The sequence below is a fragment of the Notothenia rossii genome, assembly GCF_949606895.1.
Source record: "Notothenia rossii genome assembly, chromosome: 5".
NCBI classification, from domain to species: Eukaryota; Metazoa; Chordata; class Actinopteri; order Perciformes; family Nototheniidae; genus Notothenia; species Notothenia rossii.
In genome coordinates, this window is record NC_136903.1 from 40025721 (window position 1) to 40043733 (window position 18013).

Below are 18013 nucleotides of genomic sequence, written 5' to 3' on the forward strand. Positions count from 1 at the left end.
TTAAACTAAATTCCATGATTTGTTTTATATTTTGTTATTTTAGATCAACATCTTCAGACACTGAGAAACCTGTTGGGTTCTCTCACTGTCCCTGCATCATCAGAAGAAACACCCACTGCATCAACATGGACCCAAAGACAGTTGAAACGTGAACAAAAATTCAGAGCTGCAATGCCAGAGCTCCTTAATTTGAAATTGGCTGCAGAGATTGTCACTACACGTTCCTGTCTCCAATGCAAAACTGCTGATGCTGTGGTCCGGTGCTTGGACTGTGTTCCACCAGGAACTCCCTTTCTTTTTCCGGCATGTGACCCTATTATCCATGGTAAACATGTCTTCCATGACAGGGAAGCCATATTTGATGGGTTTTACAGACCTATTCCTCCCACATCCTTAGTGGTTGTGGATGAAAGTGGCCAATATGGACTCTGTGAACAAGGTGGGTTCAAATAATGTATTACATATTCCCTTACCATGGTTTCCTAATGTGCACTACATATACAGCGGCATCATTTTCACCATGTCGGAAGTTTGCTTTAACTGTTAAAATGTCTCAATTTGTATTGACTACATGTCCTAACATGTCCTAACATGCATATGAATCTCTGAAATTGTCTTTGCTGCAGTGTGTCTGCTTCCAATTCCTCCACCATCCCAAATCTGCTTATGTGGTCCAAGCCAAGATTTCACCATCATCCCAGGAAAGCAGACCGTGTTGGTGACTATCAATGGTTTGTTGCCACCAGAAGATGATCAAGCAGAAATACAGGATTACTATTATACTTTTGTCCTACATTGCATAGATAGCTGTCAAATTGCACATTTATATTTTTTCTCAGGTCCATACAACGTTCGTCTGCCTTCTGTGTGCTGTCCAATTTGTTCCGCCAAATGGTCCCCGAGCATAGGTGACTTGCTGGGATACAAATACTGGCCAGCAACCGACAGCTGCAAAATTATTTTTAAGTTTGATGTGTTCACATCATTCGAGCAAATGAAATTGGCCAGCCCAGCATTATCCCAGCAAGTATTTATAAAAATGCTTGAACATCGATCGTTTTCCACAGGAAGGGTAAGAATAAAATGTGGTTTTCAAGATTTTTGAATACCAAACTTTTAATTAACCAAATGAATACCATTCTTGTTTCCAGACAGGCAGAATCTGTAGCGATACCTTCCACAGAGTCTTTCGGGAGTTTGCCTTCTGTAATTACAGACAAGAAGATCTGTGCCTGGTGGAGCCCTTTAAATGCCCAGCATGAACACCTGACAGGCTGGCTATTGCTGTAGATGGCAATAGAAAGCATTATCGCTTCAAGAAGTCCAGAGGGTCAGTGAAATCATATTCTAATTTTAGTTGTTGTTTTATTGACTAAGCTGAATGTCTTTGCTGAAATGTTTAACTTTCCCCAACTCTGCAATTTCTTTTTCCAAAGTTTGTAGACCATCAGAAAACAATAGTTGGTTTGAAATTACACATAATTATATAAATCCAATTCATAAACATTATTGTATATGACGCCTGTAAAGTTAACTCAACTTTAAAATGTTAAATGGTTGACGTTAGTTGGATATGTTGGAGCTAAGAACCAGTTTTGGATATAATCGCTTCATGAAAAATGTATTAAATTGCCCAGGAACCTTTTTCTATGCCTTCCTCTGCCCTATTCCATGCCCATCAATATAAAGGATGTACTTTTATTTTTACCTTTTTACAAGAAGTCAGTAAACTTTTCACTAATGTTAAATAATGGTGACAAAAGACTTACACAGAATTACAGATCAAATTCACAAAGACCTTTTCCACATTTATGAAAATGTTATGGCAAAAGCAAATTGGCCACATTAAATAGAGGACACAATCAAACTTATGTATGTATGATAATGTTGCTTACAATTTATTTCTCGAATTTCGCAGGACAGATGAACCGTCTCTATTTGATGGACTGTTCATTGCCCAGGACAGTAAAGTGTCTGCCTTTGTCGACAAAATCAGGAGCCAGATGACGATTGTAAGAATCTATTCAATCCCCTAACCCTTTATTTATTTTTCTTAGCACAGGGTTAAATGTAACAGATTGTGTCTATTTCAGAAAAGTGGTCGTGATGTTTGTGGACCGGCAACATTCACAGCTTGCAGAGAAACCTCACACAAGTCCAGGGCCAAGGTGGATGAGGAAGGCCTGCAAATAGCTGTGTGCAGACATGGCATCTTGCTACAAGGCCTAAATCACTACCGTGGTGAAATATATGCCTACCCAATGTTCCTGCAGAAGGAGCTGGCTGAAGTTGCGAATGCAACATTCTTTTGTATGGATGTTGCCTGCAGGTAGTTATAACTATTGCAAAATTGGAAGTGTTTGTGGGAAACGTGTTATCTATTTAATTCTTGCACATCCAGTAGATGTAAAGCAAAAAAAGCATTCATTTGGATAAATGCTGATGTTGGTTACAAGGATTGTACTGGTAATTTTAAGGACCTGGTTTATCTTTTTACTATTATGCCATCATGCAACTGGAAAAGCTAATTGATTTTGTCATTACGGGTACTGGCCTTATTTGGAGAAGATGGCAGCAAAGTTGCCTGAGCTCCAACCACTTACAGAGATGAAACCTTTTCTCTCTGTAATGCACGCCAAGGCCCACACAGGCAAATGCGAGGTACAGTATGCAAGTTAAACATTTGTGTCACTAGATTCAAATGTTTTAGAAATTGTAGTGCACATAAGAATATCATGTAGTATATTCTATTCAAGCCTGTGGAATAATTGTAATAGTTACAAATGTTGACAAAATTGTTACAAAACAGACTGTCACAAGGATAGGCTTCCAAAACCCATTATGTTTATTTTAGTAAATATATCCGCACTGTAGAAATAATGAATGAACAGAGCTTCAAATAACTGCAGTTGTGACATTGTAGTTCAAAGCATAATTCAATCTCAGAACATTTTAACTTTCTGAAATTGCTCCTGACACTGATGTTAACTAAAGATGTACAGTACAAGAAACTATAATATTGAACTAAATAGCTAGATCTCATTGTTTATGATTCTGAGCAGGTGAAGTGGGGTGGCAGAAGCCAGGAAGGTGCTGGAAATACTGTCGGCGAGGAAGTGGAACAGGTTAACAGCTTCCTCTCAAGGGCAGCTCTGACAACAAAATACATGACCAAATCAGGTTGGTAGAGGAAAACAAATAGTTTGAAGTAGTGCCACATTGTAAAGCTCATATGAATTTTCATGTTTTTGTGTTTACAGCTAGAGCAGATATGATAACCGTGCTGGCTATGCAATGGAACCACAGGAAGGTGGAGAATCTCCACAAGACACTCTCAAAGAGATTTGTCAAAGTAAGACGTCCATGCTGCATTTCAAAATGTATATTAAGAATATCCGAGTTTCTTGTTGTAGTAATTTAACACCATCCTTAGCTACATGTTGTTGAATTGAATGTATTCTGCAATCATTTCATTATGATGGTGCTGCCATGGCACACTGTTCTGCCAAGAGAGTCTCTGTTCTGTTTGTTTTTAATAAAGCACTATAGGTTGATTCATCTGAATTTCTGGATAATAATAATAATAATAATAATAATAATAATAATAATAATAATAATAATAATAATAATAATAATAATAATAATGTTAATCCTGCTTGATCTTGAAAAAAAAGGGACACTAAGGTGATACTTGCCAACCTTGAAGAGAAGGTGTTTAGCATTTCATGTTGTTGTCTGGTCAGTTAATGTGCATAAAGGAATTCAGTAAAAAACAACCTTCTCAACCAACTGGAACGCAGATTCACTTTTTCCTTTTAAACATTCTAAACAGACTACACAGAGAGCACAAACTGAAGTGGACAATCTTGAGAGTCTCAAGCAAGAGCTGAACATCTCCCTGGAGGACACGGAGCAGTGGGTGTTGGAGGTCAAGCAATGGGCAGCCACTGGTATGTTATATGATCACTGTGGTATAGATTTGGTTCCATATTTCCAAACATTTGGCTTCATGTTTTATGATTACACCTTGTTGTTTCTGTTTTCAAGAGAAACATGGAGCCCAGAGTAGCCAGGAGGAGCTCCAGAGAGAAATAGATGAAATAATTTATTCCCTCCGAAGAAAGAAACACGACCTCTATCGACAAAATGGTATTTATTATTACGTTATCTAGAAACAATATTTGTTTCTTGTTGTTGTTGTTTGTATTATTAATATTAGTTTATTTGTATTTTGTTTTACTTTACAGACAGCAACCAAACAAGGCAACTCAAACGGAGAAGACTGACAGAGCTCAAGAAGAAACTCAGAGAGAGGATACTGCAGTACAACACCATTGATGCCTGTTCAGAGAAAATTGACACAGAAGCAGCATGCGGTCTGTCTGAGGATGTCATTCTGCCCTGGGAGGCGCAAGGAGATGGTAAGAAACAACTTGTTTTTGTTTGCCCTAGATATTCCATAAATTCAGTTGAAGTACTAGAATACAATCACCAATGTAACACAGAGCTGTCAACATAGGTGTCACAAATCATCATGATCACAACAAATCATTTTGAAATAATTATATTGAAAGGTCTGTATGATGTTGCCCTATCAAGTCTTAATAGTCTAGTCTCACTGGGACAGGCACATCTATGGAAACAGTAAAACCCTTCCTGACCACCCTGAACTGCATACTAATGTTGAATATCAAGACATACTGAATGTAATTCTGCCAACATAGACAGAATTGAAAAAATTCAGCAAGCGGCGAGGTTGAATTTTTTTTACCAGATTTTAAGGTTTTGGTCAATTTAAGTTAAAAAGATTGAATACAAACTGATATTATTTGTTTTATTAGCCTTACCATTGTGGTTGTTATATTTGGTGTTTTTTCCATTATAGTGGTGAACCTGCACACAAAGAGGCGACTTTTTGACCAGGTTATGCTGGTCAGGCGTATGGAAGAGGAGAAAGTCATCATTGTGAAGGAGATGACCCAGCATTGTCAAAATCTGAGGCAGGCACTGGACAAACTGGACCACCTCCTTCATCAGACAAAAGACGACATCAGGAACCAAAATATGTTCCACAAATACCGATTTATAACATTTGCCACTGCCCCCTTCCCAGTGTCAAATGTCTATCACTGAATAGCATCTGTAATGATTGCATTTTTTCTGAATCACAAATCTTTTTAGCTAATATACAGCCTCGGAGTTAAACATTAAAATTGCTTATATGGAACCAACATCAATGCTAATTAAAAGTTGCCTTACATAGACTGTCATTTTGTCTTTTTATTTTAGTTTCTCCAAGCGATATAACAGAAGAGGGATACAGGGGACTGCACTGCTGTATTTTACATCATCAATATCTTCTGGAGCAGAAACTGAGCAGAGTCACCAGCACCTACAGCTGTATTGGCTCGGACTCGTCTTTTCTCATGATGGAGGAAGACATTGAAGACGGTAATGAGGACGACGAACAGGACGGTGATGAGGACGGTGATGAGGACAACGAACAAAACGGTGATGAGGACGGTGATGAGGACAACTAACAGGACGGTGATGAGGACAACAAACAGGACAACAAACAGGACTTAACAAGTCTATTGTGTTGTATGCATGTCAACGTATTAAAACGAGTATTACGATTGAATGGCTTGTTTATTACCTTTTTTTATATGATCCTGCTTTGCATTTACTATGTCTGGTATTCAACAAAATGCCATTAGCAGTTATCAGTCACCTTCAGATCCGAGTTACCTCGAGGGCCAGAGGTTCCCCACCCCTGGTATAAGGTTTTGGTGATCACCCTTATTATCATCATGTCATTTACTCATGATCTGTTTAATTAGCCAATGCTTACATCCAAAGAATGTGTCTAGACTTTACTCCTACAGACACACACTAACAATAAAAATTGAGCTAAGTAATACACTCACGAGCCACTTAATTAGGTACACCTTGCTAGGATGGGTTGGACCCCCATCTGCTTTCAGAACTGCATCAAGTCTTCATGGCATAGATTAAACAAGGTACTGGAAGCGTTCCTCAGAGATTTAGCTCAATATTGACCTGATCGCATCACGCAGTTGCTGCAGATTTGTCGGCTGCACATCCATGACGCAAATCTCTGGTTCACCACATCCCAATGGTGCACTGTAGGATTTGGATCTGATGACTGTGGACTGTGACATTTGAGTAAAATTCATTGTCATGTTCAAGAAACCAGTTGGAGAATATTTGAGCTTTGTGACACGGTGAGTTATCCTGCTGGAAGTAGCCATCAGAAGATTGGTACACTTTTGTCATAAAGGCATGGACATGGTCAGCACAACCCGGTATCACGGCAAGACGTGAACATGTGACGATTTACCATGATGGGAGACGTGAAGCTGTCACGATTTCGTCCCTTCAAACGTGACAGTTACACAGTATTGTTAACGTGGCCCAATCAGTGGAGATATACCTGGAAATGCCAAGCAAATGCTACCCGACGGTCGGTTGTTGTTATTATTATCAATATTAATATAATAATGATTTAATTTGTAATAGTCACACTCAATTTCGCCAATTTTCTTGTTGCCCCAGCTGGTCGGCACCTCTTTTAGCAGATACAAAGGCTACATTCATTTATTAAATCGATGTGTGTGGATGTGGAATTAACGGACGTGACGTTGCACGATTGCGTTACCAGGCAACAGCTTCGGTTCATGTTAATTTATAAACTCTTCAACTCGAACCGTAGTTATATTTTAAAACATTTTAGAAAGCCTCACGAAATACTTTAATGTACATTTTAATTTAAATGTGAAGGAATGTGTGTATAACAAAATACATCCGTCAAAAACAATACCGGAAACAGACTAAGATACAGATCCTATAACTGTAGCCTATAGGTGAATAGCGCCATCCAACGTACTGTAGCCTATAGGTGAATAGCGCCATCCAGTGTATCGTGGTATTTTCACTATCAATCCATTATCTGGAATCCATCTGTCTTGACTTGATGCGCTGGGTAACCAATCAGGTGTTAGAACCCGCCCCCTGACTTTGATGGGCGAGTTTGACAGATAAAATAAATTCATGAAGCGCTGCAACACAGGTCCATGAAATAATTAATTAAATAGTGAAATAATTATATGTGGTTTTTACATTGAATGAATACGTATTTGAATGAATTAATGACACATTTAATTAATTATTTATGTATTTAATTCCAATTTTAATTAATTAATGACACATTTAATTAATTATTTAATGATGTATTTATTTATTTAATTGTGTCACAATCCATCCTCCATAGCTTCTCACCATCATTTGCTGTGGCCAACTGATGTTAACGATCCTAACTGAAAGGCTGCCTGCCAAACGTAAACATTCAGCCACGTGACATTCAGCCGAACTCTCCCGAGAGTTTTACACAAGACGGATCCTTTCTAGCCATAACCAAGATCCTCAGCTCGGTGATTCATGGTTTAGCCTCAATGCACGTTGGGAAATGGTGTTTATGTGATGTGAAATCCGAAAACATTTAAAAAAAAAAAAAAAAACTTTATTCCGAGTTTGCTTGCTTTTTTCTTTAGAGCTAATCACATAACGGCATTGTAATACACGGTTCGGCTGCATTACATATTACATATCTGCCGTAGTTATCTATTTATAGAGCCCTGATGAGAAGACTTCTATACAAACAGGAAGAACTGCCGCCAAAACTGAAAACGTGACGTGGATCACAAATATATCAGCCATTTAACAACATCTTAGATTTATTTTCACACAATATGTCTCCTTGCAATATCAACAGTAATTCGGCTGACTTTTATATTTGATCCAATTGGTAGATAGGCAGTATTTACACCATAACGGTGCACAGCTGATAGACGGGCACCTAGTGGTTAAAGCGCGTTATTGAATTTTATTATTATTATTAACTAACAGAATAAGAGACCTGACAGGTGATGGTCAGACGTTGACCTGGCTGCACAGTCACAGAGGCTGGCTGTGTCAACTGTTCACACTTCACACCTGTACAAATACAAAAAAAAGTTATATGACAGATGATCCTGTTAAACAGCAGTATAATAAGTGTTGACTCACTTCCAGCTGCCAGCAGCTGCAGCAGAGAGAACATGATGATGATGACTCTCATTTCATTTAATTTCAAACCTTTATTTATAAAGGTGTATCCCATTGAGATCATTGATATCTTTTTCAAGGGAGACCTGCTCAAGTAGGTTCCACATGAAACATAAAAACATAAACAGAACAACAAAAGGACATAATACAGCATCATTTACATAACTATCCACATAAACAGGTACCAATAGCTTTCGATTGAGTAGCATCCAACCGAGCTTTAAAAACATTTAATGGCACCAGATTGCTCAGTTTCCATTTAATTTGCAGACTATTCCAAGACAGAGGAGCTGCGCATCTAAAAGCTGTCTTCCCTAAGACAGTCCTAGCAGTTGGCACATTTAATAAAACCACAGCATTCGATCTCAGGCAGTAGCCACTTACAATTTTCCGTGAGATTAGGGAGCAGATATAAGATGGAAGTTTCCCTAACATGGCTTTGTATATAAAAATGTACCAGTGACTGAGCCTCCGTACAGTTAGTGAAAGCAAACCAGCCCTTGCATACAGGGTACAGTGATGGGTTAATGCTTTACAGTTTGTCACAAATCTCAGTGCACTGTGATACGCAGCATCTAACTTGACCAGGCAATTGGCAGGTGCATTCATATAAATCAAATCACCATAGTCCAGCACAGGTCAAAAGGTCAGTGACTAGCCTTTTCCTGGCCTCAAGCAGAGAAACAGGACTTGTTCCTGTAGAAGAAATCTAGCCTAACTCTTAGCTTTTTAAGCAGGTTATTGACATGAAGTTTAGAAATGTGAGACAATCATCAAGCCAAATACCAAGGACTCTGAGAAGACGTGAGCTCCTGATCCCCTTTAATCTCCACTGACAGTCTCTTGTGAAGGCCTTATAACTGTATCACAATGGATATTACTGAGTTTGCATAGAACCAAACGTGTTCACGTGTGAATGTGAACATTAATAGAATATCACCTCCCATCTTCAGAGCAATCTGACTATTATAACATTAGCGTTAAGAAAGCTTAATTAAATATCTGCCACAACATAAGCAACTGGATCAAAGTAACAGTACAGTCCGCAGCATCACATCATAATGTATCATATATTTCCTTATCTGAGTCAGCTGAGCCGTATCTGGCTGTGCAACACTTACAGTGTCACATACTGTATGCAGAAGTATTATTTTAAGCAACACATTACGAAACACTCGAGTCAAATGTAATTAAAGTCAGATCGTGTCTTAGACGGGGCATATCATAAACCTTTTAATGTACGCATTCAAACACTTTTTCTTGTACCAGCTGTATTCACCTTGCAGGTGCAGCTATGTGGCTTTTATCCTGGATAAAGTGTTTGAGTCATGGATGTTTAAAGTCTTCATATTTGTCTAATTATATAGTTGACTTTTCATTCAGGAAGTAGGACGCTGCGCTGTCAGTACGCTTCTCCATGTTTGTGATTGGTTGAATGGTCCAAATACTAGCCCTTTTATGTGAACGCGCACCTAACTAGATAGGACACGGCTGGCTTGAGCGATCCACTTGATAACCCGTGTCGTAGTGCCGTTTAGCGAGAGGGCGTATGTTTTGGATTAGGCCAACCGGCTAACTCAAACATATCCAGGTTAGGTTGAACCAGTTTCGTGGTATACCCCCCTGGTCTTGTCCTGACTGAGCACAGGCACCTGTAGCCTTGGCTGCTGTGCTCTCAGTGTTTTGTCTCCCTGTTCCTGCCTATTGGCGTCAGCTGATAGAGGTGTTGGTTTTATCTTGTTTTGCACAATGTTGATTCTTCTCTCAGAACTAGCTAAATATGGGTCTGGGGTAGAGATCTTCAGAATTGGTTTGGCATCTTTTGTGTCAATTTGTGGCACACAACATGTCTTGTGAATAAACCATCAGTTTGCCATCAAAGTTCCTGCTCTCCTCGTGTCTCTCTGACTCCTGTTTCCATTGCTCCAGAAGTTTCCATCGCATATGAAAGATTTTTACATGTTTGTAAATTATTTTGGTTTCAGTGTGTGTGTTTCACATGGGTGAACAGTATATTTATATGTTATGGAATGAAATACAATGTCAGATTAGGGGAAAGTTAGGGGAGTGCATGTTAATGTGTCTGGAGGTGGCGTGTTCCAAAAGTGTTTGGGTTTGTCTGCCGTGTGTGGGCTGCGTTCCATTTCAAATTGCCGCCTGTACAATGTACGCACCAGTCTGTGATATGCCGATGTGCAGGCCCGCCCCTCCATACACGCCGATCTGCCTCTCGCCCTCATCTTGTGGAGGGAGCCTCATCTGATGCGCAAATGCGGCGCAATTGAGCGCGCCACAGTTTCTGCTGCGAGGCTCCACTAGCTGTAATCGGCTTGGTGTGTCCAGGGTTTACACACCACCCCCCCGTCGACGCTCGCGAGGGCCTCATCACATCACAGCCCTGCCGATGTGATATAATGTATGGGACCTTTTTCCTCATGGGTGTCATTCACAACAGACCAATCATGACAGTTTTAGAGAATGAGTTTGTATGGATACACTTAAAACATATATTTGTATTTGTCTTGGCTCCAGCTCACTGATAACATAAAAACACAAATAGGCACAACACTTACATAGATGGTTTTTTTATATGTATTTTATTACTCCAAAGTAGAAAAAAAAAAAGTCAGCCATATTTAACTGGGAAAGTTTTCCTTTGGCTCCCAGGAATTTTTCCACTTCGCCCCACTGTAAAACAGAAACACAGCAAAAAGTATTACTTTTTTTCAACTGTTTGGAATATGTAGTTCTACAGTATGTTGACAATGCTATTTCAAATGAGAAGATACACTAAGTCACTCAAAAATATCATGATGAAAGTGCAGTATAATGTATATATTTATATATAACACGTACATCATATATAATACAAGGTACAGTTTTTATTTCAAAGTCAATGTTTCATTTGACCAATTCTTTGATTTTGCTGTCTTATCAATGCCCAAACATACAGCACTAAACTTAGACAACTGCCTCCAAGACAGCACACAGAAATAATACTACTTACTACTAACTATACTTATAGTATAATTGTTAAGAACAAATGTAACAAGTCAGTAATTACAAAAGAGATCAAATACCATCCAGCCTCACATATCAATCATTTAACCTTTAGTGATATTGATCAAGGATAAACTCTATTGTATATTTTATTTTAATTTCTATTTCAATGTAGGCTACTTCCCTGCTTATGTGTTACAATCAGACAGCGTTTCTAGGGCGCGATGTCTGAATGACGAAGGGCAGAGAACTTGGATGTCTTACTTTATGGCGCAAACGTCTGATAGAGCCATTGATGAAATGGCTCCCCACCCCCATGTGATCAACTAAATTCAATTTACTGCTGAGGAACCCAAAATGTTTAAGTTAGTGATCTCAGGGTTGATGAAGTTGGTTGGTAAGACTACTTTGTGGCCCCTGTTCTGCCAGATCCATCAGCTACACTGAAGGAAACTTCAGATTAGATACATAACATCCAGAGCAAGACTGCCACTGCACCAACACCTCGGTATGGCCCTGAGTAAAGAAACACAGATTTTAGGTAAACTTCATTTTTTTCAAATGTCATACATGTAAAAAAAAAAAGTCCAGTGAAATCAAATGATAATTTGAAATAATAGTAGGTACGATTAACTCAAACATATGAAGGACTGTAACATAGTCAATAGCATTTTCCCCATCAGTTTAATATTTTGGAATACTATTATTATTTAAAAAAATATTTTTACTGCCAAGAATAGGAATTCACCTACAAAGGATTACAAGAAAAAATGTAATATACAAATAAATGGCTGGACATGATGCATTAATGCGACATGAAGCATTACGCAAGTACCTCAACCTTAAATTAATAATACATTATTGTTACTGTAATTTCAATATTTACATTAGCAGTCATGCTTAAGACTGAAACACTCCTTTTAAACAAAGTATACGAAAATCCAATAAGATAAGACTTGGTTCCACGGAAACATTATTGTCATTGTTTATTTATTTTAAAATATTTTCTAAACAAACCTCCCTGATTCGTTCCCTCAGTAGTTTTTTGTAGGGGAAAGTGTCTGACCCTTGATGAATGGGACATTCTGCAAGGAATTAAAAGATGGTAATAAGTTGAAGTTCAGCATTAACCTCCTAAACATTGCCTAACCTCACATTGTGCTCAATTAAACTGTTCAAAATGGCACTGAGACTTTTGATACTGCAAAGTCTTAAACAAAACAAAAGGTGGTGTATTCTAATTGTACCGATGATTGTTTTCTCTCTCTTTAACTAATTCAATGTGCAAAATCAAACACAGTTTCAGTCGATGTAAATAAGATAATTACTAATTAACCCGCACATACCATTAATTGCCACTTTATTCCTCGTTGGTCTTCTTTTCTGTGGAAGACACTGAGGAGAGAGCAGGAGTCAGCCCGGAGGAGAGAGCAGGAGTCAGGCCGGAGGAGAGAGCAGGAGTCAGCCCGGAGGAGAGAGCAGGAGTCAGCCCGGAGGAGAGAGCAGGAGTCAGCCCGGAGGAGAGAGCAGGAGTCAGGCCGGAGGAGAGAGCAGGAGTCAGCCCGGAGGAGAGAGCAGGAGTCAGCCCGGAGGAGAGAGCAGGAGTCAGGCCGGAGGAGAGAGCAGGAGTCAGGCCGGAGGAGAGAGCAGGAGTCAGGCCGGAGGAGAGAGCAGGAGTCAGCCCGGAGGAGAGAGCAGGAGTCAGCCCGGAGGAGAGAGCAGGAGTCAGCCCGGAGGAGAGAGCAGGAGTCAGGCCGGAGGACACAGGAGTGAGGAAGAGAGTGAACTCAGTGTCAGTCTCGGTGGTAAGAGGTACAGACAAGTCTGATCCTGGGTCTGCGGCCATTTCTGCCTGTGTGGTTGAAGGGCCCTCAGGTTCAACTGCCAAAGTCACTATTGAGAAGAAAAAAAGGAGACGCATGGTGAATAAATGACCAAGTATAATCCGCCATATACATTTATAATCTGAGTAATTACAGCTAAAAATGAAACAGCGGAACATCAGTGATTATGTGTTACAATGGCGTTTGTTAGCAACCAGGAAATGACACCAGTAAGGACAAACAGATGAGAATGCCGTGTTGGCGGGACGTTGGGGGGCTCGCTGCTCCGCCCTTTGAGGCTCGAGGAGCAGACATTGTGAGCTGGATTACTGGTGGTGTTTCCTGGTTGCTGCGTGGGGTCTGCGAGACAGCGAGGAACTCAGCCTGAGCGCACACACACACACACACACTCACAGCCAGGCTGTGAGTGTGTGTGTGTGTGTGTGTGTGTGTGTGTGTGTGTGTGTGTGTGTGTGTGTGTGTGTGTGTGTGTGTGTGTGTGTGTGTGTGTGTGTGTGTGTGTGTGTGCGTGAGGAGATCCACAGAGCCTCGGCTGAGAAAAGATAAGGCTGAGTGAGTGTGTGTGTGTGAGCCGGTACGTCACTATGCCCGTTACGTCACTATACTCAGGAAGAAAAAAACTGAAAAAGAGCAGCATAGACAGGTATTTTCTGAGTTAAGAGTTTTACTCGCTACAGGGTGTACTTTGAGGGTTTGTGACTCTGCAGACCGTTTACATGCAGGAAAAGCCTCATAACACACAAGGGGACAGGTAATAACCAGAAAAGCATGACATGGGCCCTTTAACTGACAAAACAAGACATAACGACATATTTTTACTACTTGGTAAACAGTGATTCACATTTTTTTACATTTAAAACCAGATAACTGAGCAACTAATTTACAAAAAATGTTAACAGATAAACTGCTGAAATATAGCATGCAGATTTGTATACTTTACCATTAATAAGGCTTTCGTAAATCCTCTTTATGGTAACAAGTGCATTGTTACCATCTTCTGTCTCGATTTGCCATGGACAGATGCAATCGGCCGCAAAACCATTTGTGCCTATCTTGGCAAGAAAGAGGATGGGACGCCGATCTAACATTTTCCATTTGTGGAGCTGGAACACAATGGACACAAAAAAAACAAGAAATATTATGTACACAACAGCTCTAAACATCATCACACACCTAAAGCCATTATAACTCCATTTATTTTGCATAAGTGAAAAATGCATTGATGTGATACGTGTGCACATTGAGGAAGGCACCCCACAATTAACCAGGTGTGATTTTAGACCCCTTTTAGGGGAGCCCCTAAAAAAGAACTGTAAAAAAAAAAAGAAGTTTATCGAGCTCGGGTTCACTTTGAGTTTTTTTTACATGGGCATAGTTATTTTTTATATGGGTTAGGGATGCCAGCGATTATTCTATTTTTCGAATATTCGTTACAGTCTCCATAATCGAAAATTATTTTTAAAATTCGATTTTATTTATATATATTTTTGTTATTATTTAGGTTTTTCTTTTTTTTCCTGGCTTAGTTTCAATTCGGCGGCGAATAATCGATTAATATTCGCCAGGGCTGTCCGATTTTGATCATGGTCAGTTTCTGGCATCCCTAATATGGGTCCATTTAACTCTCACATTCAGATATCTGAATAAGCTACATTTAGCTTTGAAACATGTCAGCAAGCTATAACCTATATCATTTCAGGTTCAAAGTTCTGCATTAACAGCACTTCAGATGTAAAGCTGGTGTTACAGGGGAATTTTGAAATGACTGTGCGAACACGGCTCAAAGTCAGAGACTCTGGTAAGCTTAATGAAAGTGCTTTTAAGGGCCTCTTTATTAATACTAACTCTTTCCAGGTCTTGATTGTCTTTCAAGCACTATATTAATATGGGCTGGTTTTGATTCTGTGACATTCTTGGTTTTACCATTTATTCAAAAATGTATATGATATTTCATTTATTTTACTTTTGGAAACCATAGTCACATAATTATGTGTTTTCCATACCATGAAGTTCCAAAATAAAAAATAAAACACTAAAATGCAGGTTTTTTTGTAAGATATAATTAGAAAAACATGTACATTGAAGCTCTGATTCTAGGAATTACCACTGGCCTGAACTATGTTACTTCTGGTTAAGAAATAATCTTTTACTAAAACTGGGTGCTTGCAAGTACAAACACTATCTAACATCAGTTCGAAAAAATGTGTTATGCCTTTACAGATTTAAATACAACGGTGACAACAATTTTGCTTAACACATTACATGAAGTGCAGTAATCGTGCACTAGTCTGTACTTCTCACATAAACTTAATTAAGAAATTAGGATTATTTTTAAAAAGCAAATGAGGGCGACTGTTGGAAAGTATAAATCAATTAAGTAATTTAACAATTTGTATAAAAAGTTTAAGATCAGGGATTATTTACACACTTTTTTATGATAACTGACATCTGCAAGAGAAAAAAGCTTACCAGTAAATGTGTCGAGTCATACACTTTGTTGACACTGTGGTTTTGCTTTTGCGTGGCCTTCCACTCCTGTGCAACCTTTTCTTTTTGCTTGGAGAGTTTCTCTTTGTAGGGTTGGATGGCACCACATTGTTTACATTTTTTACTTGCTACTCCTATGCTTTGCCTGCATGTCTGGCACACTTTTTGATTAGGCATCTGTAACAGAAACACAGATAATGTCAGGGAATACCAAAAATAAGAATACTATACTACAAATGTTTACAGGATTCATGTATTTTATTATATCGTGAAAAATCTTGTTAAAACAATGAACTCATGTTTTTTTCATCTTTGAGATAGGATGAACAAAAATCACAAGAGTAAGGAAAACAATGTTATACAGAGTCAGTCACATGTTTAAAGTGACTGTTATGGACAACCCTAATCTGTCAATATCTGGTTGATCCAAAAGTTGATGCTCCATCATCACAGAACATAATACTAAAATCATCATTACCAGGGGTGTATTGCTAATTCTATAAGTTCTGCATGTGTGCACGCGCAGTTGTGGCTCGTTTTGAAGCTTATGTAACTACTGTCAATTAACACTCCAGCCAGAATCAACAAAGAATGGTCATTTATTAAGTCTGCATTATTGAATAAATGTGTGATTCTTACAGTAAATGCTGCACACAGCTGCGTGATAGTTAAGTGATCAGTGAAGGACCTTTATAAACTAACTCCCTCCTGCTGAGGTACAAAGGTTACTATATAAAAAGTGTGCACATTTATTTAGTATCCTATCCATGTGAATATGTTTTAAGTGGGGGTGGACCTCATGTCCTCTAGGGGGGTCCGGAGGCCCCCGGGAAGTTAAATGCATCAATCTTGTGCACTTTGAGGGCAAAATTAACTAAATCTATGGATACATCTGTCAACACCCATATGAAACTTAACTGTATACATTTCAATAATAAAAAAAAATGATAAGAATAATACTTTTTTTAAATGTATCTTTGTGCATATTTAACTATTTACTTTTTTTTTTTTTTTATGCATTTGTTGTATGTCCAATAGTATGAATTGTAATGATTTCATCGATGTTTTAGATTCATTCGATTTTTTTTAGGGTGCTGTGTGACGTTGAACCTGCGACCTGCAACCTGTGACCTATGAACCTGTATTTGTATACTACCAAAGGAGCTATTGAACCTAAGAACTTGAATTTCCGACTCCTATTGTGGAACATTACAATAATATAAAAGTGTGCCTTGGAAATATGTATTTCCATATATGGTGAGCAAACTGTTTCAGACCCACTGAGATAACTTAGACTAAAGTTAACTGTGTAAACATTACATTAGGTACATTAGCCTCTTAGCCTATCCGTTATCATAGCTAGCTAGCACCAGATGCTAACAACCATCCCCGTTTTAGGTGCCGGAGCGGTGTTCCGGCAGTATTACACCCCTGGTCACTCTTCACTTAATAGATAAATAGTATTTAATATAGTTATAAAGAAAGTGACGTGTGATAACATTTGGATCAACCGCATGAACCGATGGATCACATAACTTCCATGCTCACGTTAACGTTAGCTGATTCTACTTTTGGCTAATTTAGCTTTGCTATCATTATTCCTAGGTAGACATAGTAATCTTAGTCACTGTACTAGACGACAAAATAAAACAACATAATACATATCCGAAAATGAATATACTTTTGATATCTGACTACTCACGTTTATTAGCTTGTCTGGGAAATAAATGGAGGTTGTCAGTGATGCAGTGACGAGTCCAAAACCCCGGTGAGTTAGCATTTTACCACTTCCGGTTCCCTCGCCTCAGAACCAATGAGATTTCTCCATAGGATTTGGGAAAATAGCTCGAAATAAGGTCTGTGGTCCACACAAATTTAAGAGACGGATCACGTTTTGTTCTACGACAGACAGCCGTGATTTTTGAAGAGTGTACGTGTCTGAAAAACGATGGTTGTTAACAGAAGTTGTCGAGGACGTTGTACGTCATTACGCCGCCTCCCGTTGATTTAAAACGCGCCCGTGGGTCGTAAAGGTATACAGGCTGACGCACCCGTTGATTGAAAACGCTGCTCTGGGTCGTATTAATGGGTCGGAAAACAAGGAAAACAATCGACCTATTTGGTCGTATTAGTTGGAGGACTTGTTGACCAATATACCGATTGGATCAAATATAAAGGTCAGCCGAATAAGCATTGATACTGCAAGGAGTTGACCGTCCGTCAACATGTGACCGGTTGGGAGTTAGAACGTGTTATGTACAGAGTTATTGCAGTGGGCAGGAATGTTTTCCTGTATCGGTTCCTGTGACAGCGGAGCTGCAGCAGTCTGTTGGAGAAGGAGCTCCTGTCTGTCCAGGTGGGGGGTGGGGGGGGGGGGTGCAGATGGAGAGGATGGGTGGGGTTACCCATGATGGAACCAGAATAAGGTTTGTTGGCTTACACGCCTTTCATCGTAGTGGAAAATGTTGTCATATGCAATATGTTTGGATAGTTTCACCATTGAAATGCATTTGATAACACTAGGTGCTCTAGTTCCAAAATTGTGGCCCTAAAAAAAT

The 18013-nt window shown here is 39.1% G+C and overlaps 3 protein-coding genes across 6 annotated transcripts in view; 2 read left to right on the forward strand and 1 right to left on the reverse strand.

The window, feature by feature from the left end:
• LOC307039961 (uncharacterized protein) overlaps positions 1-18013 on the forward strand; it is a 61055-nt gene that overhangs the window by 13632 nt on the left and 29410 nt on the right. The window lies entirely within an intron of this gene.
• On the forward strand, positions 1295-5133 carry LOC307041164 (uncharacterized protein; the record flags this gene model as incomplete). The annotated part of the gene is made up of 10 exons (XM_079684487.1): positions 1295-1330; positions 1919-2012; positions 2094-2328; positions 2552-2661; positions 3063-3180; positions 3261-3352; positions 3833-3950; positions 4048-4149; positions 4248-4421; positions 4886-5133. Exons 2-10 carry the CDS (start codon positions 2004-2006, stop codon positions 5131-5133), a joined length of 1206 nt encoding a protein of 401 aa, XP_079540613.1. The 5' UTR covers positions 1295-1330; positions 1919-2003.
• LOC307041137 (uncharacterized protein) lies at positions 10785-17233 on the reverse strand. Its single transcript, XM_079684468.1, has 7 exons — positions 17158-17233; positions 15438-15632; positions 13909-14071; positions 12471-13017; positions 12142-12209; positions 11596-11640; positions 10785-10811 (listed from the first exon to the last, which is right to left on the reverse strand). The coding sequence occupies exons 2-4, from the start codon at positions 15630-15632 to the stop codon at positions 12485-12487; spliced, it is 891 nt and encodes a 296-aa protein (XP_079540594.1). The 5' UTR covers positions 17158-17233; the 3' UTR covers positions 10785-10811; positions 11596-11640; positions 12142-12209; positions 12471-12484.

Coding starts and splice junctions, on each gene's coding strand:
- LOC307041137 (XM_079684468.1), bottom strand. CDS start 15,632: ATGCCTAATCAAAAAGTGTGCCAGACATGCAGGCAAAGCATAGGAGTA. Junction 14,072..15,437: donor ATGACTCGACACATTTACTG/GTAAGCTTTTTT, acceptor ATTGTGTTCCAG/CTCCACAAATGGAAAATGTT. Junction 13,018..13,908: donor TTACGAAAGCCTTATTAATG/GTAAAGTATACA, acceptor TCTTCTCAATAG/TGACTTTGGCAGTTGAACCT.